Source organism: Xiphophorus maculatus, chromosome 22 (assembly GCF_002775205.1).
Source record: "Xiphophorus maculatus strain JP 163 A chromosome 22, X_maculatus-5.0-male, whole genome shotgun sequence".
NCBI lineage: Eukaryota > Metazoa > Chordata > Actinopteri > Cyprinodontiformes > Poeciliidae > Xiphophorus > Xiphophorus maculatus.
The window spans coordinates 11,291,191-11,313,836 of record NC_036464.1 but is presented as its reverse complement, the minus strand read 5'-3'; the positions used below and the strand labels follow the sequence as shown (position 1 = coordinate 11,313,836).

The 22,646-nt window shown below is 39.2% G+C and overlaps 3 protein-coding genes across 5 annotated transcripts in view; 2 read left to right on the top strand and 1 right to left on the bottom strand.

The window, feature by feature from the left end:
- The first annotated feature begins 166 nt into the window (after positions 1–166).
- On the top strand, positions 167–14,344 carry tarbp1 (TAR (HIV-1) RNA binding protein 1). Its single transcript, XM_014471952.2, has 29 exons — positions 167–1,566; positions 3,056–3,153; positions 3,236–3,305; positions 3,591–3,739; positions 3,854–3,906; positions 4,006–4,103; positions 4,178–4,313; positions 4,383–4,479; positions 4,925–5,014; positions 5,111–5,258; positions 5,363–5,626; positions 6,416–6,513; positions 6,607–6,765; positions 6,845–7,071; positions 7,221–7,464; positions 7,571–7,759; positions 7,860–8,059; positions 8,144–8,215; positions 8,337–8,457; positions 9,288–9,398; positions 9,477–9,626; positions 9,710–9,796; positions 9,881–10,083; positions 10,170–10,251; positions 10,338–10,509; positions 10,605–10,790; positions 11,069–11,193; positions 12,242–12,378; positions 13,726–14,344. The coding sequence occupies exons 1-29, from the start codon at positions 633–635 to the stop codon at positions 13,904–13,906; spliced, it is 4,881 nt and encodes a 1,626-aa protein (XP_014327438.1). The 5' UTR covers positions 167–632; the 3' UTR covers positions 13,907–14,344.
- Positions 14,345–14,630: 286 nt separating this feature from the next.
- On the top strand, positions 14,631–18,342 carry LOC102230212 (5-hydroxytryptamine receptor 1D-like). Its single transcript, XM_005807644.1, has 3 exons — positions 14,631–14,778; positions 16,808–16,968; positions 17,056–18,342. The coding sequence occupies exons 1-3, from the start codon at positions 14,631–14,633 to the stop codon at positions 18,340–18,342; spliced, it is 1,596 nt and encodes a 531-aa protein (XP_005807701.1).
- Positions 18,343–19,572: 1,230 nt separating this feature from the next.
- The window catches only part of slc35f3 (solute carrier family 35 member F3), a 53,379-nt gene continuing 50,305 nt past the window's right edge, over positions 19,573–22,646 (bottom strand). For all 3 annotated transcript variants that reach the window (XM_005807631.3, XM_023326882.1, XM_014471954.2), the window contains one exon: positions 19,573–21,915. In XM_005807631.3, the coding sequence (XP_005807688.2) occupies positions 21,674–21,915 (242 nt within the window). In that variant the 3' untranslated portion in view covers positions 19,573–21,673. The remainder of the gene's footprint in view (positions 21,916–22,646) is intronic.

The window sequence follows — 22,646 nt, the reverse complement described above, 5'->3', positions numbered from 1 at the left end:
GGCACATAGAAAAGAATTTAACAGATGCACATATCGTCATATTTTCAAAATTAGAATTAAGTTCAGATGACGCACGCTTGTATTAAAATACCTTTTGAAAATAACATCTATGCAGACATTAAACATACTCTTCATTAAGCTCAAATTTCTCTACGTTGTTTATTTTAATGGTCTGTTGTAATATTCTAATTTTAAATCTTATGTTAGCTTTGAGGAAAAAAAAAGTCTAATAACTAGCAGACATCCATCAGTGTGTTTCATTGTCATGAAGGTCCTAGGTTAAATACATGGGCTTTTCAATAATCAAATTGAATAGCTCATTTCATACATGCATGTACAGAAAAAACTGAGTACATGGTGAAAAAACGAGCTTAAATATTTTTGAATGTCTTAATACAACTAAAACACCAAGGAACACATCAGCAGTTTACATAATTTAGACTTGAAAATGTTTATTTGGTGAGCTGCGAAATTAGGCGAACGTTTCATTCCACTCTCGCGAGAATTCCGGATTACGTTTACGGAAGTTTACATTCTCAGTGGGAAAACGTGCAGCCTGTGCCATTTATCTGCTGAAAAGCCGGTTGTCGTATCTCTTACATGCTTGGCACTATCCGCCTAACTCATAAACAATGTCTTCCACTTTGATTCAGGCGGTACTGAGCAGCTCTCCTAATTACGATACTTTGTTTGAATCCCTGTGCTGGCCGGAGGATTCGTGGCCGCAGACGGAGCGTGTTGAGGCGCTCACTGCTCTCATCGAAACTCTCGGACCGTTTCTGACCGATTCAGATTCGGCTCAGACTCCACTGACAGGTGTAAACAGAAGTGGCATTCGTGACAAAATCGAGTCGGTCATTTGGTCGAAATGTCTGCCATTTCTTTGCAGACTCTCGGCAGAAGCAAGGGATGATACGCGCTGCAGAGAGAGCACAGCCACTGTCTGCAGATTGCTCGGTGTCTCCGTGGGTGTTTGCGGGGAAAACGTGCGGACTGGAGTGGTTTCATCAATCCTGCCGTCGTTGCAGCGGATGTCAGAGGAGGAGCCGCTTACGCCGGGGACTCTCAGTGTGCAGGTTGCTGCTGAAGTCCTGGCTGCTCTCATGCCTCTTCTTACAGCGGATGAAGAACTCACACTCGACACTTTAAACTGCGCGCTGTCCTCTGTCAGGTCACTCCCCGATGATCTGGTATCCAAAGTAATGGTCAGGATCATTTTAACTTCGCTCAGTTGCTGCAGCGATGCGAGGTCCAACATCATCCTCAAGCGCATCCTGGATGATGTTTGCAGCTGGCACTCCACGGAGCGAACACCGGTGGTCACAGAGAGGACGCTGCTGTGTTTGACCGTCCTGTCAGACCATCTCCTGAAATCTCACATCGCCACCTCCTCCGAGTGCCGCGAGGCCGACCCACGTCTGCGTCCTCAGTTCTGGATAATTTGTCAGGACGGACTGACGCACAGGGACAGCGTGTCACGCAAGAGGGCACTGTACCTGTTGAAAAGATGCGCAGCATTATCCGAAGAGGAGGGCTTTGATTCCCGTTCTTCTACATCAGAGGATGGTAACATACAGAGTGCCGTGCAAAAGCGTTGTACCCATTCAGCTTTTTTTTATATTTTGTCAAAATCACATGCTAACAAGTTATGCGACGTATTTGTTTTTTTTTTTTTTGCTTTTCACGCAAAACATCATGGAGAAAAAAGTCTGGAAGCAGTCAAAACAGAAAGACTTTTAACTTATAAAACTGATGAAACTGACTGGAGGAATCACATTGCAATCTAAGTAGTACTGCAACTAGTAATCTCTCACTTAAATGTTTGAACTAATTAGTACGGAAGTGGATTAGGGCCACCGAAAAAAAAAGGAATTCTGAGATTAAAGTCAGAACTCTGACTTTAATTTCAGAATTCTGCCTTTAATCTCAGAATTCTGCCTTTAATCTCAGAATTCTGCCTTTATCTCAGAATTCTGCCTTTATCTCAGAATTCTGCCTTTAATCTCAGAATTCTGACTTTATCTCAGAATTCTGACTTTAATCTCAGAATTCTGCCTTTAATCTCAGAATTCTGCCTTTAATCTCAGAATTCTGCCTTTATCTCAGAATTCTGCCTTTAATCTCAGAATTCTGACTCTAATCTCAGAATTTTGCCTTTATCTCAGAATTCTGCCTTTAATCTCAGAATTCTGACTTTATCTCAGAATTCTGCCTTTAATCTCAGAATTCTGACTTTATCTCAGAATTCTGACTTTAATCTCAGAATTCTGCCTTTAATCTCAGAATTCTGCCTTTAATCTCAGAATTCTGCCTTTATCTCAGAATTCTGCCTTTAATCTCAGAATTCTGACTTTAATCTCAGAATTTTGCCTTTAATCTCAGAATTCTGACTTTAATCTCATTCTTTTTTCTTTTTATTTTTTTACGGTGGCCTTAATCCTCTTCCGTAAATTAGCATTGGTTTTGGACAAAATATGTTGGATAATAAAATTATTACATTACATACAGTCTATACAGATTCGGTGTACCATTTTGTAATTGCATCAGAATGAAAACGTAATATTTTCACTGATTAAATCACCTATAGCAACAGCTGGAGAAAGCAGAATTTTCCTGTTGCACCTCTGCAGTTGAGTAAAGATATTTTTTTTTTCAGTGCATTTAAAACTCAGCTGGTGAAGATTCTGTTGGAATATTCTGCAGTAATGTTTACATTTTGCATTTTAAAAAGTGGCAGAAATGTTTTTCTAACATAGAAAAGCTATTTTACTTGAATAGACAAATTATTTGCAAAAGAAACAGGCTGACCTTACAACCCAAGAAAATCAAGTGTATCTTTTGTGACATTCTTGACTTTATATATATATATATATATATATATATATATATATATATATATATATATATATATATTGGCAGCAAAACAGGTAGCTTTTTTTTCCTCTGTTTCTACATCCACCTTTCAGCAGACAATATTTTTTTCTACATAATTGATGCAACACAGAGTACTCTCATCTTTGAGATGCAGTTGGCTAAAACAAATTTCTTTTTGTAGGAGAGACATTGTTTAAATGGGCCCCCAGCAAAAGCAAACCGCTGAGGGAGTTCTGGGAGGATTACACTCTGGTGATGGAAACGCTGGAGGAGAATCAGGTAGAAAGTTCTGCAGAGTTGTTGTCTCACAACCATTATAATACAAACGATGCTCAGCCTCCCTCCATGCCCCTCATTGCAGGTTCATGTTGTTCGGCCAGTTTTAAACAGAATTGATACGTTAATCCAAGCAACTGTGAATGATAGTGAAGGTAAGTTTTAATTATTTGAATGCTGTGTCATCTTTGGACAAATGACTCACCTTTTTATTCATTATTTTATGCATCAAGTTTTGTCTAATGCTAGAAGTGCGCTATTCTTAATGAGCTAAGACTAATAAAAACTTGGAATGTTTTCTCAATAATTTTTTGTTGCTTTCTTGAAGGTTCTAAACAAAAACCTACAATCTATTGATATAATTATGAAAGATTTTTAAAAAACTAACATGCATCAAGACTATAGTGAGTTAACTCTGAGTTTGTTGACCGGTGCTGCAGGGTCAGGCCTGTTCCACCCATCCTGGCTGCTGTGTGTATACCAGCGCATGTTCCACAGTGAGAATAAATCCTTAATGAGAGAAGGAGTGTGCCATCTGCTTCAGCTGCAGGTTCTTCAGCAGCCGGCCTTTGCAGCAGCCTTTTCTCAGGTGCACAGTGTATTTTCTGCAAGGCAATTGAAATCATCATATGTCACAAAAATAGTTTCCTTTTCTTTCTTTCCTTTCATTTAAAATCCTTCTTTTGATGCATTGCTCTTGTAGTTTGTCGTGGGTTCCTTCATGAATGTTCTGTCTGAAACGTCCCTTTTCTGTAGGTGAGGATTTAAATTTGCTTTGTTTTTTTTTTCAAGTTCAGGAGATTATGTCATTAGTTTCATATTAGTTTTTTCTAACTCAGCCTCTGTCAAATATAGATCGCCAGGGCAGAGTGTAGGAGACTGTCCTGAGCTGGCAGTTAAGCTCCAGGTCTTCCTGGTCACCTTCTTCACAAGCCTGCCATCGGAGGACAGAGGTGCAGCCGGAAAACATACAAATCCATGAATCACATTTCATAATCTATTTCTAACTGTTGTGTTTGCTCTGCAGGTTGTGTTTTGTTTCAGCTGATTCAGCAGCTCAGCTCCAAGCACTGGTGTGCCGTACCGCTCCTCTTTGTCTGTCAGGCTTTTTCACATCTCCCTCCATGTCCTCTGCTGAAGATCGGCGGCCTATCTGCTCTACGGTAATTGATGCATTATATTTATTTTAGGCGATGAGACTGATTTTACAGTATTTGTGCCTTGCATTATAGGGAGGTGCTACGCTGCACCATGATCACTCATCAGGTTCTGCTAAGAGGAGCTGCACAGTGTTTTTTACTAAAGAGCGCCCTCTCTCTGACAGATGTGGTAAGATGAAGATGTTAAAAATCAAAAGCAATACTGCGTCCTTAAAATAATTATGGTTGTATGAGAAACATACTTAAAAAAAAAAAGGCTGTTACAGTTTAAGATGAGTATCGCAAGAAATACTTTTGGTAGTTAGAGGTTGTTTTGACATTTTAGGAGCTGAGTTAGAAAGAAAAACTTATCAGAAAAAAAAGATTTTCGTTTCTTACACTTCTGGTAACTATTTCATAGTAAGTCATTATTTTAAGTCAATTGTGAAAACACATGGTTAAAAATCTGAAAATGTAATTTTAAACCAAGTGCAACTATTTACTGGCGCTAATAAATATTACGCACACGCAAGATTGCTTTCCATATTATGTGTACTAATTGTATTGGGTACTTGGAACAATCCAATTAAGTTTTAAGTTGTTTTAATTTTCTTTTTTTTTTTTTTTTATTACAGAATGAAGTGACTGTAGATGACATATTTAGTTTCCTGATGCATTTTCGTGCTGATGAGTCTTTGTGTAGGGGGACAGAGCTGTGGAATGAGGTTTGCTCCTTACACACACATGCATTCTTAAGTATATTCAAATACTGTATTAGAAAAGTTGCAACAACTGATTATCACTTAATGTACTTGGGACAGTTGTGCATCTGGTTATTAGAACATGAATGCAGCTTCAAGTCCAGAATTCTGGACGGCGATTTCACCGATGATCCCACACAAAAAGAAACCATAAGAGCCTATGTTCAACAAGAGGTACTTGCTTATCTTTGTGTTCCAGCAAGCACAGGTGAGTCTGGTGTGGGAGTGTTTTAGATACAGAGAATAATTGTATCTGTAGATGTGATGTATTTGCATGTGATTCTTATCAGAGTCAGTTTCTCTGTCACACAGGTCAGGCAGAACGGTTACCTGACACTAGAGAGGCTGATAAGCTGGCAAGAGCCCTTCTGCTCTGTGTGGACATGGAGAGGAGGCGACTGGGAGGAGAAACCAGTGAAATTCTGGGTTCACTGCTGTCTCCGCTACTGGACACCCTGAGCAGAGTCTACACCAATATCTACCTGCCTGTCCGTAAAAGTGACAAGAGTCTGCAGCTCCTGCTTAGACTGCTGCAGCTTGGGACGAAGCCTTGTGGTCAGGAAAAAGAAGTGGAAGGTTTGCGTTGAAACTCCTTAAATCTTCCCCTATAAATGTTGGCTTTAATACAGTAAATTCAATGTATACATAGATTTAATTAATTGAAAGAAGACCTATAGGCTCTTTCCTGTCTTTTTCATAGTGTTCCAGAAAATACAAAATTTATTTGATGGGCTGGAAAGTAAAAATGCACTATGTGATTTACAAAACCTTTTAGCACTCCAAAGTGCAAAGCACTTCTCTTAGAGTGATGACAGGTAAAATATCACAAAAGTTCTCGCTAACACTAAAAAGTAGGCGCCATTCATTCCAGCCCATTAACTGTTTTTGTAAATAAGTGTATAAATATTTTCCAAAATAAGTTAGCATAAGACACTTTTTTGCCTGTAAAAACAAACACACAAGCAGTTTTACTTTTAATTAGAAAGAACCCTCAGTTCTTACAGATTTAGACTTACTAAATCTGTAAGAACAGTCTGAATAAACCACATGATACTATCCAGCATAATGAAATTGCCAGTGTAAGCCTTTTCTGCTTTGATTGATTTAGTTTTTGACTAATTACGCCAAGAACAATTAGCATTTCTTTTAAATAGGCATTGTACATGGCATAGTACTAAGCTGAGTTAGTAAGCCAAATTGCTGAAGAAGCTGAACTGAGGAAAAAACACCTAAAGAAATCAAAATGGCGGAAATTTTACTGTGAAATGTGTCAAAGAAATACAATAGAACTTCATAATAAATAGGAGTAAAAACACAAGAAGACATTTTGGTTTGTACTTGTTAAGCCTTATGTTTGTTTCACAGAGGATGAGGTGATGTTTGCTATTGAACAAACCTTTCTTAAACTTGTCGACCCAGTCCAGGATTTTATCCTGAGGAGGCTGTGTGGGGAGCTGCAGGAGGTAATCAGGAAGAAAAGCATTCTACATGACTGTTCAATTACAAAGAAGCGCTCAAGAACTCAGATGTCTTGCACATGCTTTATTCTTTGACAGCTCTTTGACGTTGAACGGGCTGAGCTGTATCTGTGTGTCCTGAGGCAGCTGGTTGTTATGTGCAGCTCTTCGTCTCGCTGCCCCAAGAACATCCAGCAGTTTGCTTTCCCCAGACTCATAAAGTACAGCCTTTCAGTTTTGCTTGAGCCAACCCAACAGGTATACATTTAAATATATGCGCTCATCATCAGATTTGCTCCTCTGAAGTTAAGCAAGGACTGTTTTGTGTTTGTCTTAGGTCCCATCTGTGGCCAATCAGGTGTCCAAGGCTGTTAGTATGGCTTCTTTGGCTGCTGTGTGTGAGCTCTTACAGCAAGGAGGAATTAGTATGAGAGCAGATACTGCTTCTGCCCTGAAGTCCATGAATGATTATTTCTGCACTTTGAAGACTTCCTCACAGTTTCAGTCATCTCTCGGAAACATTAACAAATCCTTGATGAAACCACAGCTATTAGGTAGTTCAAGGTTTGTGGAGACTCCATACTGAACTGAAAAAAAAAAAAAAAAAAAAATATATATATATATATATATATATATATATATATACTGTATATCCAGTATTGCAGTGCCATAATTACAATTTTTTTAAATTATTATTTTTTTTTTTTGGGTAGTGACCTTGAAGCCCAAGGCCTCCTGCAACAGGACTGGGGACGCATTGCTGCCAACTTCTTGCGGGACCAGTGGATTTGTCTAAACTTCCTGATTAGGACTGTAGGGATTAAAGCATCTGTAGAAATTTCCCAAGTGTCCGAGACCCTCGGAGCTGCTCTGAGTTGCAGCGTTGAGGCCCTGGCTCTGCTGCCCAGTGACTTTGTGCTGCCCGTGCTAAACTTCATGAACACGCTGCTGCCACAAGTGCGTATCAGTCCAGCAAGAATGAGATATTTAAGGATATGATGGCACTAAGAAAGCTCTGAGGCTGGTTAACCGTCATTCTCATAATCTGTGTTTTTGATCGTAGTTGGTGCAGGATCAGGAGAATCTCTGTGTGCAGGCGGTCACTCTGAGTTGGGAGCTTGTACAGGGGCTTAGCACAAATGCTCATGACTTCTGGCCAGCACTAAAGGGCTTCATCTCCATGGCCTTCCAGCACAAACTCCTGCAGCTGACACATGATCAGGCTCCGATTCTCACGACTGCACTGACAAAGGTTATCCACACTAAGACAAAGCAACTTTTCCCCTCTCGATATCTTCCATTTTCTATTTTCGAATTTCAAGTCTATGATGGTGTTAAATGTTTTTGTTTAGATTTTCACAGACTTGTTGGAGCTGTCTCAGTCGAAGAGCGGTGTCTTCGGCGTGCTACTTCAGCACTGCTGTCAGACCTGGCTGCCCAATGACCCAGCCATCAGGGATCAGGCTGCTGCTGTGTTCTCTAGTGTTTTTAACCACCTGGATATAGTCACTGAGGCCTGTGTTTATGGACCAGTGTTCAGGAGAGACCAACGGTTAATCCAAGCAATATTCCCTAGGCTTCTGTTCTTGTTCCTCAATGTTCTTTTAACAACGTTACTTTTTTTCATTTTTCAAAGACTCGTCCTGGACGTCCAGATATATGTAGAGCAACTTGGTGCAAAGTGTGCCGCTAATGTTGCAGTTACAAGGTAGGCAACGTTTTACCTCTATGGAGAACTAGCATCTGGCTTGTTAACTCACCAGATGCTGCGAGTTAACAAGATCACCACTAGAGGTCACTGTTGCTGATTTGCTGCGTTTGTTTCCCAGTGATACCAGGGATGATCAACTGCCCCGCACATGTGTGCTGACATTTCTTAGCCGCCTGGATCCTTCTGATCAGCAGCATCAGAGATTCATGGAGGAATTAGTGATGGAGCTGCTGAGAAAGGTACTAGTTGAATGTTGGGTGGATGGGAAAATGGAGCAATGCAGTATGCAAATCAGTTTACCTGAAAATCTTTTTTTTTCACCTCAAATATTGTTTTAATATTGAAATAGTCATTTCTAGAGAAATTTGAATATAAATACATATTCAGCAAAAATGTTTTACTTTTTATTTTAAGATAATGTGGTGGAAACAAGTTTAACAGGAGATCTATAAGAACCTAAGAAAACCAATTTAACTTGATGATTTATTTCTTAGTAATTATATGTAGAGTTTAAAGTAAAACTAACTCTAACAATTGCTACACAAATTGCTACTCTTGATAATAAAAACATTTTTTTAAGTTAGATATGAAACACTGAACTAGTAATACATGACATCCTTTTTTCCTGTAGTTGAAATTTAGAAACCATTTTTCACCAAACAAGAAAAGAGAAGCAGTAAGATATATGGGTTATGATTTCCATAAGCCAGAAAATGGCTACACAAAAATTGCTACAGTACTTTGAAAAAGAATTGGTCAATTTCCAGATTTGTTGTGCTTGTTTCTTTTTAACACATTTTACTGTCAGAAAAAGACAGTAAAATGTGTAAAATGCAAGTGAAATTAAACTCAGCTCAGGTTAGTCACAGTAATTAGTTATTTAACAAAGGAAGGCACATTGGGCCAGGTTAATTTAGATAGCTTTTTCCACTTAATAAATAAAAATGGCTTTTTGTATTTGCTCTGTAATATTTGAAATTGCAGTTTTACTGATTTATTTGTGCCATAAATGCATGTACTAATTCAGCCAATGCAGTTCACACCATTTCTCTCAACCCCATCTCCACAGGACAGTCTCATATCAAAGTCCAAAGTCCGTTACTATGGTAACTCCCTGCAGCATCGGGTCAAAAACAGAGCATGGCAAACACTGCTGCTGTTGCTTCCCAAACTCAAAGAGGTGAGTTAAAAAGATGTTTACTGACAGTTTCTCTGAAACTAAGAGATTCTAGAATAAAATCTGAGTTTGTGCCCGCAGGATTTTGTTGCCACTCTGGTGAACCACGTCTTTGAAGCTGGATTTTGCAGCAACCAGGCCTCCGTGAAGTACCTGATTGAATGGATGATGATTCTTATTCTTGTCAAATATCCGCATCATATTGAGAAATTCTGGAGCTGCTTCAACTTTGTGAGCTCATCTTCTACTTGTATGGTTGAACAAATAAAAGTAAAACATCAGAGAGCCATAATTTTTACTGTTGTATTGCGCAGGATCATGAAAAGACCAAGACGAGCATCTGCACCTTCCTGTCTGTCCTGGTTCACTTCAATGTCATCATTCCACATGTTAAGGATAAGGTAACTCTCTTCAGCTTTCTATATTCTAGTGCCATTCCTAAATATTTATGGTCAGCTTTTGTTTTTCATTGTTTCTGTTAAAAGGTCTGGCAGCTGCGTAGAGCTCTGGACGTCATCCTGCAGTCGTGTTTCAACCACAACTTCAGCGTGCGCCTGTATGCATTACTGGCGTTGAAGAAGGTGTGGAGCCTCGCAGAGAAGGAGGAAGAGGATGATGAAGCTTTCCAGGGACTGTCTTCTGTGGTGACAGCCTGTCTGAACCAGGCCGAGACCATGCAGAGCACTGGGTTAGATGCAAACAGCTGCAGCAATAACGTGTTCCAATGCACATAATGAGCTTATTCAAAGATGGTTTTTGCTGTTTTTCTCTAAGAAATGCCAACAAGAACTGGCTGAGGATTCAGGGTCACTTCTTTTTCGGAGCCTTTCATCCCATCAGGGATTACAGCATGGAGGTGGGTTCATTGTTCTACGAACACATAAGGTCTACTGAAGCACGGTTACACAAATCAACTGTTTTCCTTTTTTGTTTGTCTTTTAGACCATATTTCAAACTTTTCCCAGTCTGTCAGAGTTGGCCGACGATGAGTGGATCCCACCGTGGAAGTTTGAAAAGCTGTCATTCTTTCCTGAAAGTCTGTTAATCCCGTTGAGGAATTCTGCTCCTGAGTTGGGCCAGCTCCAGGCTGGAGATTGGGTCCAGCAAGATCGAAGTACAGATATGTTTCTCTCAGCTGGAGTAACTAATCCATGAGGCTAGCACATCTTATCCTTACTGTGTGTGTGTGTGTAATGTCATATTTCCCAGGCGAGCAGGATAAAGAGGAGCGCTGGTCTGAGGTGCAGAAGAAGATCACACCGTGGAGGTCAGGGATCAACGATCAGGAACCTGAACTGAAGCTGGTTCCAGCTCAGCGGGCAGCTCGGCTGGGCAAACAGCACGGCACCTTGCTGGTGGTGGCCTCCTTGATTGACAAGCCCACTAATTTAGGAGGTTTGTGTCTAAATATAATTTTTCAAACCTTATCACACATACTATATTGGGCTTTGACTGGGCCATTCTAATGCATGAGTATTTTTGAACCAAACCATTTTAGTGGAGCTCTGGTTGTATGTTTTGGGTCGCTCTCCTGCCAGAAGTCTCCTGCACCAGTCTCAAGACTTTTGTAGCCTTTGAAATGTTCCTCACAGCATGATGCTGCCACCATCATGTTGAGTGAAATTACATGAAACAGACTTGAAATTTTTGACTTGTTGCTGTTGTTGTTCCAGGTCTCTGCAGAACATGTGAGATATTTGGGGCGAGCGGTCTGGTTCTGGACAGTCTACACCATCTCAATGACAAACACTTCCAGTCTCTGAGCGTTTCAGCTGAGCTTTGGCTTCCTTTGCTAGAGGTGAATTGTGGAATTTAGCCTTAGCAACATTTGCTGAGGATTAAAGTACAGTGCCCATCAAAAGTATTAATAGCTCTCCCACATGTACAGCCACAATCTTTGATTGCAGTGCAATTATATGCTAACATACACTGAAGGATGATGATGCAAGGTTTAATTTTTAAATGTATTTTTTCTTTTTTTTTGCAAATTCTGATCTTAATAGTGTGATCATTTTTACTCACCTTCACTGAATTGAGACTTTGTAAAACCACCTTTAAGAGCTGCATTTTAAAAATATATACAGTATGTCTCTATTTGCTTTGCTCAGCTAAAGAAACAGATATTCTTTCTAAAATTCTGCAAATTCACTGAGATTGAATGAAGAACATTTATAAAGCACAATTTAAAAAATTAGCAACACATTTTCAGTTTGATTTAGATCTGGCCTTTGACTTAACCATGTAAATGACCTGTGATGTAAACTATTACAGTGCAGCTCCGGCTGTTTGTTTATGGTTATGGAGCGTTGACCTTCACCCTAGTTTTAGGTCTTTTGAAGCCTTTAAAATGTGATTCTGCCACCTTCTCCAAATATAGCATGTTGTTCTTAGCCCAGAATGTTCAAGATTGTTTTTCATGATGTGGGTTGCTCTCTAAAGTTTTCTAAAAACAGTTGTTGTGAACTGAGTAGAAATTACACTTAGTTGAATTGGGTTGTATTTGTAGAGTAAGGGGGGTCTGAATTATAATAAAATGAAAGAAAGTTTGTGGATGAAATGTAAAAAAAAAAAAAAAATAGAAAAAGTTCATGGTGTGTGAATGTTTTGGAAAAGCTTAGTGTAGATAAAGAGGAAATCCCAGTAGGGAGATAACACATATAGTACAAAAGTAATAAGCATTCTGAATGATTGTTACACTGTGTGAACCCTGATTTACTGTAGCCCATATCTGTGTGCAAACAGCTTTTGTTTTGCTGTGTTGAACTTTTGTGCTGTGTTTAAGTTTTGCAGAAGCTTTACAGTTTGATGGTTTATTTCATTTCCAACATTCTTCTGTTTTCTTTCAGGTGAAGCCCGTGGAGCTCACTCATTTCCTCCAGGTAAAGAAGAGCGAAGGTTACTGTATTGTCGGAGTGGAGCAGACTGCCAATAGTCAGAAGCTCCAGGACTTCAAGTTCCCTGAAAAAACTCTGCTACTTCTGGGGTAGGAGGGCACTAAGAACATTGCATTTTAAAAAGGGGTCAGAGTTCTGTTTTTTTCCATCAGACCAGCCACCGTTCTCCGTCTTCCACGCCCTTGTGGGTCTCTTAGTGCTGAAGCCGAGAGCTGACAAGGCTATTTTAGTGTCCTCTCACCCGTTAAGTTGTCGCCCCCGTGGAGTTTGCTCCCCTCCTTCGCCTTGTGTACCTGTCTGGGCATGCTGGTCTATAATTGGCTGTCCCTGAGGGAAACGAAGGATAGGAATTACTCAAAATGACACAATGAGCATGATTACAAGAGCCTTTCACTTCTATAATCTGTTACATCCACTAGTTTGGTCACCAGATTTTCTTTCATGTACCAGCTGCATACAGTTGGAACATGAGTGGCATATAGTGGCACTCGTGAGGCAGAGGGAGAACGGTACCGATCCCCTGCCTTTTAATCGTGCCAGTTTGTTTTCTTCAGTCAAACATGGAAGCTGTGGTGTTGGCGTAAGGGCCTCATGTGTAAACTCTCACTTTAATGCTCTCACAGCTGCGCTCTACTCTGCACAGCGTGGATTGGCTCTAATTTCCCATCAGCCTCTCTATTGTCTCAGCCACTTGCCCTCCAGATGAATGTAACGCATCAACAAGTGTTTCCTCGCTGCGGGGCCGACTGCCGAAATTAAACGGCAGGCACTTATTACCCTTTTATGTTTACTTTGCGTGGCCGATATGGGGCAGCGAGCGTTCTCGCTTTATTACAGTTTGTTTTGCTCTCGGAATTAAACTAATAAATCATCTTCATAAAGAGCTCAATTTTGATTTCAATGACTACTACAGGTGTGCTTGACTGGGAATTTAAAAAAACAACAAAAGATTTTGTAAAATTACAAACTTTAACATGTATTATTGGGGTTTTCTGGGATTGACCAACACCAAGTGGTGCGTCATTATGAATAATAAATATATATTGGTTTTCGGAAGTATTAATAGGAAAAATTGACTCGGTTTCTTAATTGTGATTCTAAATGCACTTGGTTGAATTGGATTTTGTTTAGGGTGACGAATAAAACAAGGTAAATGGTCTGCTTTGTAAAATGCCTTATCAAGTTTGAGGACTTCAGAGCGTTTCCAGTACAGTCGGTCATTCAGCCATCATGCAATATAATTGTATTAAATTATTTTAGAAGTTTTTGTTGAAACTTCATGTTTATTAGAAGAGTTTGAATTACAATTAAGACCAGAAACATGTTTCTTGAATGTCCTTTTACTGTTGTTTTCAAAGTAGTACCAAAACCCTGTTGGAGTTGAACTAAAACTTTTTCCCACGTCAAAACATTTAACATCTGTCTCCCTTTGACAGCAACGAGCGGGAAGGTATTCCTGCCAATCTGCTCCAGATGTTGGACGTGTGTGTGGAGATCCCGCAACAAGGGATCATCCGCTCACTCAATGTCCACGTGAGCGCTGCCCTGTTGATCTGGGAATATACGCGGCAGCGCCTCATCACCGGATCACAAGAAGTCCACTCACATTGTGGCTGAAGAAGAAGATGCAGACATGGCAACACAGCCGATGTCAAACCTGCCACAGATCCTAAACAAACTTACACACAGTTTGTGTGTTAGAGGACCATCAGGTCTTGCATGTTATGTGTGATCCAGAGTCCTGTCAGGGTTCAGTCTGGTCAGCAGTCATTTTATGTTTTAATAAGATCCCTGTATTGGGGTCAGTTATTTTATCTAAATATTGCTTATCATAAATGAATAGAGATTGTATCTGTGTTGACAGAACTGCTGTATAAGAAGGCGTTTGTAGCTCCGGGAAGGAAGTTGTTTATGGACTTTGTTCTAATTGCAAACTATGTAACATACCACTATATACACTAGTTTTTGCTAAATTGTCTATGCTCTAAATGTTTTATGTTTTGTTTTTGTTTTTAAATCAAGTCACACTTTTTATATTATAAAAATAAACTAACCTTTTTTCACACTTGACTTCATTTGCTTCCCTTCATCACAAAATTACTAATTATTATGAAAAAAAACATTAAGAACTATAACCTTAAAAGGGTTAAAGAGTACATCCATGTTTGCATGTGTGTATTCTCCTCCCCCTTGCATAAAAAGACCGGCTGCTTTACCTGGAGACGGTCATTAGCTCAAGCGGATATGGGTCACAAGAGACAGCAATCACTTGCTTTTTCAAAGATATAATGCTTATCCTTTCTACAACATGTAAACGCGACAGTTCTATAGTTACAGTAGTATGGATGTTCAGGATGGCTTCAGGTCACCTCTGCAGGCTGCGGGGATCAACGCGAGCCAAACGGGAGGGACGGAGGGCGGGTTGTCCAAGCAGACCCAGCTGCTGCTGGAGGCTCTTCTGGTGCTCATGTGTTTGGGTGCTGTTATAGGTAAGACACTGACCTGTGGAAACCTAACTTTGTGTTTATAATATTTAAATATTGCTTCCATTTTATTTTTATACAGTTGATTTATATATATATATATATATACTGCTCAAAAAAATAAAGGGAACACTCAAATAACACATCCTAGATCTGAATGAAAGAAATATTCTCATTGAATACTTTGTTCTGTACAAAGTTCCATTTGCACAACAGCAGGTGAAATTGATTGTCAATCAGTGTTGCTTCCTAAGTGGACAGTTTGATTTCACAGAAGTTTGATTTACTTGGAGTTATATTGTGTTGTTTAAGTGTTCCCTTTATTTTTTTGAGCAGTATATATATATATATATATATATACATATATATATATATATATATATATGTAGAAAATCAGTGCTTTAATTTGAGAATACGTAAGTTACAGTTTTACTTCTATTGCTATAGAGAAGAAAACATGTTAATATTTGATCATTTTGCTCTAAGTTGTTTTAGGAAACAGACATTAAAATTGTGCCATAAATTTTGAAGCTGCTGCTTTTTATATGATTTTTACTATTTCATTGTTGTTGGATCTCGTTCAGTAATAAGAAAAAGTCACAACTTCAAACATAAGTTCTAATGAGAGTTTAGTGTCAATAGACTCAAAAAATCAGTGCCAATTACATGAGGCTTTGTGAACGGATGAGTCTTTTAGTAAAGTTCACCTTGTAGGATGTTTTGATCTATCTGTATATTTTCTCTTATTAATGTCGATGTTTTTAGCCAAAATTGTTAGTGAGCTCATCCTCTGGACGAGAGGCAAACCACATGCATTTCTGGATGCATTTTCTTATCTGGGCCGTCCTCTGTCAAGGTGTCCCAAATCTTGTGAAGGAAACTTTAAGTGACTTTCTGCAGAATGTTAGTCTGTCCTGAATGTTGTTCAGATAGAAAAGTGGTTTCTTTTCAGCCCTTTCTGAAACTAGGCCAGTGCCTTTATGTGTGTGTGGAAATGATCACACTATTTCTAGAGAAAGCTTGTCACTGGTGGAAAATCAATTCCTCATTTAAATCCTCTTTAGGAGATTCTCCACCACCTGTTAGACTTCATGGGAACCCTAATACTCCCAACAAACTTCTCTCCTTGAAGTTACTGCCTAAATAGTTGATTTGGGTTCAATCTTGCTGGCACCAGTAATCTTACCCGTGAGGCTCTTTTGATGCAAAGTAATGGTGACAGCATCTATTTTCTTAGATGTTTGACAAATGCAAAAATAATTTTTTGCACCTCCTCCTCCCTTTAAAGCAACCATTCTGCCCATCTGAATTCATCTGGTTGACAGAGTGATATCAGCTGGCCTGTCTTTATTAACACCTGCACTTGTTAATAATAACTAATTGTTACCAGGTCAGAAACACATTAAAGTTATCTGTAATGAACCATTCATAATTTTGCAATTATTAAATTTTTCATCACAACCTACTCTTAAATTGTGTGTGAAAATGTGACACTATGTCTGACTTATTTTTTCTTTAAGCAGACTGTTGGTGCAGAATAGGAAGAGAAAGTAGATAAAATTTTTAAAATGTATCTAACTTAAGAACATTATCATTTCTCAAAACACTAACCATAAGATTTTAAAAAGAACAAAAAGGTTGAACTTAAAAATGTTCTTACTTTTTTTCATTTTGTAATTTTATAAATGGAAAAAAAATGTCTTAGGAATTCTAGCATTTTTGTTTTTATTATGATTTAATAAACCCTTTATATCTAGGAATAAAATGGGTTGGTTCATAAGTCTTTTTGCCACTGTAATAAAAAGGATTCTGTATCTCAAATGTATATGATTATCTGAAATACATGAGATACATTTTTAATTTTCTTTTTCTTATCAAAGAGGCAGAATTGTGCTTCCACGGTTTGGGATTATTTCTAAACTGGCTGGTTAAGTCCATTAACCAGACAATGGACTTTAACCATTGGCTGGTTAAAGTTCAGTCAATGTGACCTCTGACCTCAGGGTTTGAATCTCTATAATGTGTTTTTGTGCAGGCAATGTTCTTGTCATCATTATTGTGGCAGCTACCAAGACCCTCCATGCAGTGACATCTATCCTGATCCTGAACCTGGCCGTCAGTGACCTCCTGGTTGGCATTGGAGTCATGCCTTTTGTTGCTATGTCCATCATGAACACGGGATGGGTGCGTTGTCCTGTAAGCATTTTCTGTCCTGTAGCATTATGTTTTTTGTTTAGGTGACCTTTAGTGTCCTTGATCCATTAACTATGTCTCCTCTGCCAGGTTCTCTGTCTATATGTTGGGTACTCCTCCACTGTGTACTGCACAGCTTCTGTGCTCACACTGACTGCTATTGCTCTGGACCGCTACTACTCCATCATAGACTGCCTGCGCTACAGTTCCCGCTGCACTCTGTGGAGGACTTCTGCTGTGGTCCTGTGGATCTGGCTTTTGGCTCTGGTCATTTGCAGCCCTCCTCTGCTGGGCTGGAGCTCTGTCAGCTATGTGGTTCCCATGTATAACTGTGCAATCACCTGGGCCAGCACTGTCAGCTACACAGCCTTCATGGCTGTTCTGATCTATCTCATGCCTGCAGTGGTGATCCTCTTCTGCTATGTGAACATAATCAGGGTGGCACGCAGCCACGCACGTAGGATTCACTCCCTGCAGGACTCCGTCCAGCGCACCAGGTCCCCCTCTTGTCCAGGGGATTCATCCCACCAGAACTGCAGGAGCCTCCATAGACCCTGGAGTGTTACATGTCACAAGAACAATGAATTTGAGTCTCAAACAAGTAAACAGGGAGAGAATATCAGCCAGATTGTTCAGGAAGCTCCAAAACAGCAGGGAAGCAAAGTGAGGGGTTTGTTTTCCATCCTGGCTCAAAAAAACTCTCAGCCACCCGAGCCAAACCACCAGCAGCCGCATCATGGAGGGCTGCGCCTCGTCCTGATCATCTTCGCTTTCCTCCTCTGCTGGACACCCTACATCTGTGTGGCTCTGGTTCAGGCCACAGAAACTGCCATTACAGGCCAGTCCACCCTTGTGCCAGACTCTGCCATCACCTTCTCCTACTGGCTGATGTTGCTCAACTCTGACGTCAATCCTTTGTTGTACGCTCTGCTTAGCCAGCGCTTCCAGATTGCTCTTCAGGGACTTTGGCACAGAATTAGAGCTCATCTGTGCAGCCTGTTTAGCACAGAATGGGAGGTCAGAGGAGATGGGGATGACGTCAGAATTACTGACCCAGGCACGTTGACCACAGCCCATCCCAGTACACATGCCAGCACAGAGAGTTTGAACTGTGACAACTCAAAGCTCTCCGCCTCTGTTTTCACTGTTAGCACCGACTTTAGAAGCCACTCTGAGGGGTATCTTTGTAATGTGTGCCACCATGAAAACACGCCCTCTGTGTTCCAGGATGCTGCTAGTGAGAAGACACACAATCTGCAGGTCCCTTCGCGTCCTCAAGAGGGCAGCAGACTTCCGTTCTCCGCTCTAACTAAGGAGCGGCAGGCCACTTTTTTCTATGGCCAGATCACAGTGTCAGTGGAACATGATGTCTGTTAGTTATTTACTGTTGATTTTTAATTAAAAAAAAGCAGGGTAATTTGTTTCAGTAGTTCAGTTCTAAAAGACATATTGATCCATTAAAACATTTCTAAATTAAAATCTGTTCAATATGTAAATCCCAAAACTCAGTTTCTCTGAAAATATATTAGTGCCTAAAGCCAAGAAAAAAGGAATTTTAATATTGAAACGACTTTGTACTGAAAAGTCGATCCATGTACTTTGTATTAAATACACTCAGCGCTTGGTTTTGGTTCATTCAGTGCGAGTTCATCATTTCGTTCATTAAACCAGATGTTGGTACTTTAAGCAGTGTTTGCAGCATAGAGTTTATCAGCAGAGGAAATTCTGAGGTGCTCTAACATTACCTGGTAGAGGGCTACATTAACTTTGAACTTGATTAAAGAAAAAAAACTAACAGTGAACCAACACCAACAGATGACAGTTCCTTCATTCATTACTGACTGTGATAACTTCACACTGGCCCTCAAGCAACATAGACTGTGTGTTTCTCCACGCTTGCCATGATTTGGACCGGGATTTCCTAAGAAGTCGATAAATTTAAATTCAGAAGTGAAAACAAGAAATACACAAGTTGTAGCCTGGATGATTTTAGTCTTTTGAGACAATCGACTTTGTTTTATAATCCTCTGAAGAATGAGGCTACGCTTGTGCATACAAGCTGTGAAGAGGCAGCTTCTTGTTATGTACAAAGTCCGGAATCTTTCCCATGATTGTGTTGGCAACAACATGGAGAGAACATGACAGTTCTGTATTAAAAATTACTTTTTTTCAGATTTTGGGTCTTTATTTCACCAAGCCATAATCATCAAAGCAAGGAGAAATAACTGCTGGAAATGGATTAGTGTGTGTTCATTTAATCTGTAAAGTGCTGAAAATTAGTTTTACTTTTGAATGAATAAATTAATTAGATATTTCATCTCTCAGAATTATCACTAGCAACTGATGTTGCAGACTTGAAGTTCTCCTATCAATTACTTTACTGGGGAAAAAAACCAAGCTAAAAATAATTATTGTAGATACGATGCAAATATGTCAATATATATATATATATATATATATATTTTGCTTTTACGATAGCTATACCTTTTCACCTGAATTGTTGAACCACAACAGAAAGATATGGAAGAACAAACCTTGTCAAGAAAACTTATCAAAAACAAATTTTTTTATACCTTACATCATATGATTACACTTGAAGACACTCAGTAGCAGATCTAACAAATCCATCATTTATTCACGCTCTAAATATTTCCTCCTCAGACGTGATATAACCATATGTTGCATCATCTTAGTGTAAAAATCATTCCTTACAAAGGTTTACATTTAAGTCTTGCGTTAATTCCAGAGGAATACAATATAATTATTTATTGCCATAGAAAATGACAATGGGAAACAGTGCTAAATGTACTGTATTGCAAAAAAAAATAAAATAATGCAGTGAAGTGGACATTTCAGCTGGTATGTGCATGCTCGTTCTGTGGTTATCAGTCATCAGATTTTTTTTTTCTCTTACAGGTCCTTGAGGTGAGTCAGCAACTGAATGCAAAAAGCGATATAAAAACTCTTCAGCAATACATCTAGAAATTGTCCCCCCACAAAAAAAAAAAGCAATAACTCATTCAGATGAGGACAAGGAGAGTCATAATAAAGTGTATCTCTCTGGTAGCACTGTATTAAACAGAGCAGCTCGTAGTGAGCGTGTGTAGTGTGATATTCATACATTCACAACAAGGCAGAGTTCACACGTGTCGCTTCACAAGGCGAGGGCCTCACTTGCTCTCCTGTTTACCTTTTCCTAAAGGATGCGAATGTTTGAAATATGATCATTGAAAGTAGATCAAATTATATATTTTACTTTTGTATAAAAGCGGGAGAAAATCCAAGCCATGTTTTATAAACTCTCTCCTAAAGTCACAGTGATAGATTTTTACCATCTGTTGTTTTCTCCAGAAATAAAACTGCTGTAGCTCTATAGGATAGCCTAAAAGTCTAAAAGGTGTAATGTGTTATATTAAGAAGCACGGGGATTGCTTTTATTCATGTTCAGATTTAATAACTGGTTAGTTTTCATTTTGGCTGCTGGTTTTGAAGTAAGTTTTTAACCAAACCCATTGTCTGGGTTTCTTGAAGCACATATATATTTAGCAACCAAACTTTGTGTATCTCATGCACTGAATGAGAATATACTGGTTTAAATACAGTCCCTTGTGAAGGTATTCTTATTTCTAGAACCTTTCCACATTTTGTCAAATTCCAACTACAATATATTTTATTGAAATTTTATGTTATAGATAAAAATAAAGTAGCACATTATTGGTAAGTGAAAGGGAAAAGATACACTGCTGGCGGAAACACTACACATCACCTTGGACACACAATTCCCATAATCTGAAGGGCCATGGGAATTTAAGGGCCAGGGATCACTCATTTTGACTGAGCTTGGGTTATACTGGAAAGACTTAGTATTGTAGAGTATTGAATCAGGGAGTGTCAGAAAACAAATGAACCCCTCTCTTCTTAAATTTAATTCAAAATCACATATTTTCCTTTCACTTCACAATTATGGACCACTTTGTATTGATCTATTTCATTAGATTCTAAAAACACAGTGAGTTTTATGGTTGTAATTTGGCAAAATGTGGAAAAAATTTGAATTTTTTCACTTTCATGTTGGCCATATCGGGATGTGAGCAATGATTGTGGAAGATTAGCCCCATGAAAGCCCAGACCCACAGGATGGAGGTTAAAAGTAGCTCTTCTGTTCTAATCCAAAAGAAAGGCGTTTTGAAAAGATGTGTTTTTAGCGCCGATTGATCCTCAGATGATCAGACAGATCTCCTCACAACAAGTGAGCCTATTCGGTCCACAGCTCCCCGGGCATTCAAAGGTGTGAAATGTAGCTATGTACAGTACAGAAAAGGCAGAAAGGGATTTCTTCTGTTCTCAGACATTTTTCTTTGGATCGAAATGTGAGTAAATGTGAACCTGTCATGTTTTCTTTTTTTTTCTAACTGGAATTGATCAGGCAAGCTGGCAAGTCTTTTAAGGATACAATGAATAATTGAAAAATGTAAAGGTTCCGCAACAGTGAGACTTTAGTCATAGTTGATACCGTTTTTAAGTAATAAACAAAGCTAAAATGTGTTTAATTCCTATGCATTCTGAGGCTCTGGTATCTCTCTCCCTTTGTTGAATTGTCTGATCACAGCACAGTCCAAACCTATGGTAGCTTTGCAAAACACAATGTAGGCCACTAGCTACTAGCCAGATAAGATGTGTCAATGTTCCCCGTTTAATTATAATGGAGTCAACGTGCATATGTTGACAGGGAGGTCCTGCCTCTCCCTCTCCAGTTGAGGCCTGCGTTGGCGCCCGTCTCCCCGGCAACCTCGGCAGGGTCGTCCCGTTTACGCAGCTTTGTAGTGAGCTGGATGATACACTGGTCCCAGTCCTCTGGCAGCAGCAGCATGAGGAATCCCAGGCAGATGATGAACACAGCAATCAGGCGCACCGTGTTGAAATTGATGTCACAGGTGTAGAGGTCAACCACTGGGAAATCAAACCAGAATGTGTTAATACAGTACTATATGCAGGTATTTGTGTCAACTTCCACAAATTTATTATTATTTTTTCCCCCTTCAAAATGTTAATAAAAATAAGTAAATATACAATTCAGTTTTCAAATGTTGATTTCTTGCATTAAGAGAAAAATATACCCAAAACAACTTGACCCTATGTGAAAATGTGACGGTCCATAGACAAACAAACAAACAAACAAAAAAGCTTTGAACAGCCGTCCAATGCGGCTGAATTACAACAGTTCTAAAGATTGGACCAAAATTCCTCCACAGTGATGCAAATTTTTTTTTTTTTTACTGTTTTATGGCAGTTTTGTTGTGTTTCCTAAGACAGTCTTTTTAATATTGTGGGGTTTTTTTGCTGATCTGAAACAATAAATGTGCCAAAAAATTTAAAACAGAAGAAATCTTTAAGGGTTCAGTTGCCTTTTTAAATTCCTAAAAATAATGTGTGCAAACTATCCACACATGGAAATTTTGATTCTTGCTAATTAACGGCAAGTCTTTGTTATAATGTTTTTAAATAAACCTGGTGTGAAAAAAATAAGGAAAATGTTAGTCATACCAATTACTAACTCCCTGCTGCAAGAAGATGAGGACACTGCATTGACACGTATTACTGTAGTACCTAATTGGTCCACTAAGCGGAGTCTTTCATCACCTGTTTTAATATTTCTTTAGTGAAAGGCGTGGTACAAGTGC

Coding starts and splice junctions, on each gene's coding strand:
- LOC102230212 (XM_005807644.1), top strand. CDS start 14,631: ATGGATGTTCAGGATGGCTTCAGGTCACCTCTGCAGGCTGCGGGGATC. Junction 14,779..16,807: donor GTGTTTGGGTGCTGTTATAG/GTAAGACACTGA, acceptor GTTTTTGTGCAG/GCAATGTTCTTGTCATCATT. Junction 16,969..17,055: donor CGGGATGGGTGCGTTGTCCT/GTAAGCATTTTC, acceptor CTCCTCTGCCAG/GTTCTCTGTCTATATGTTGG.
- tarbp1 (XM_014471952.2), top strand. CDS start 633: ATGTCTTCCACTTTGATTCAGGCGGTACTGAGCAGCTCTCCTAATTAC. Junction 6,766..6,844: donor TGCTTGAGCCAACCCAACAG/GTATACATTTAA, acceptor TGTTTGTCTTAG/GTCCCATCTGTGGCCAATCA. Junction 8,060..8,143: donor GTGTTCAGGAGAGACCAACG/GTTAATCCAAGC, acceptor CATTTTTCAAAG/ACTCGTCCTGGACGTCCAGA.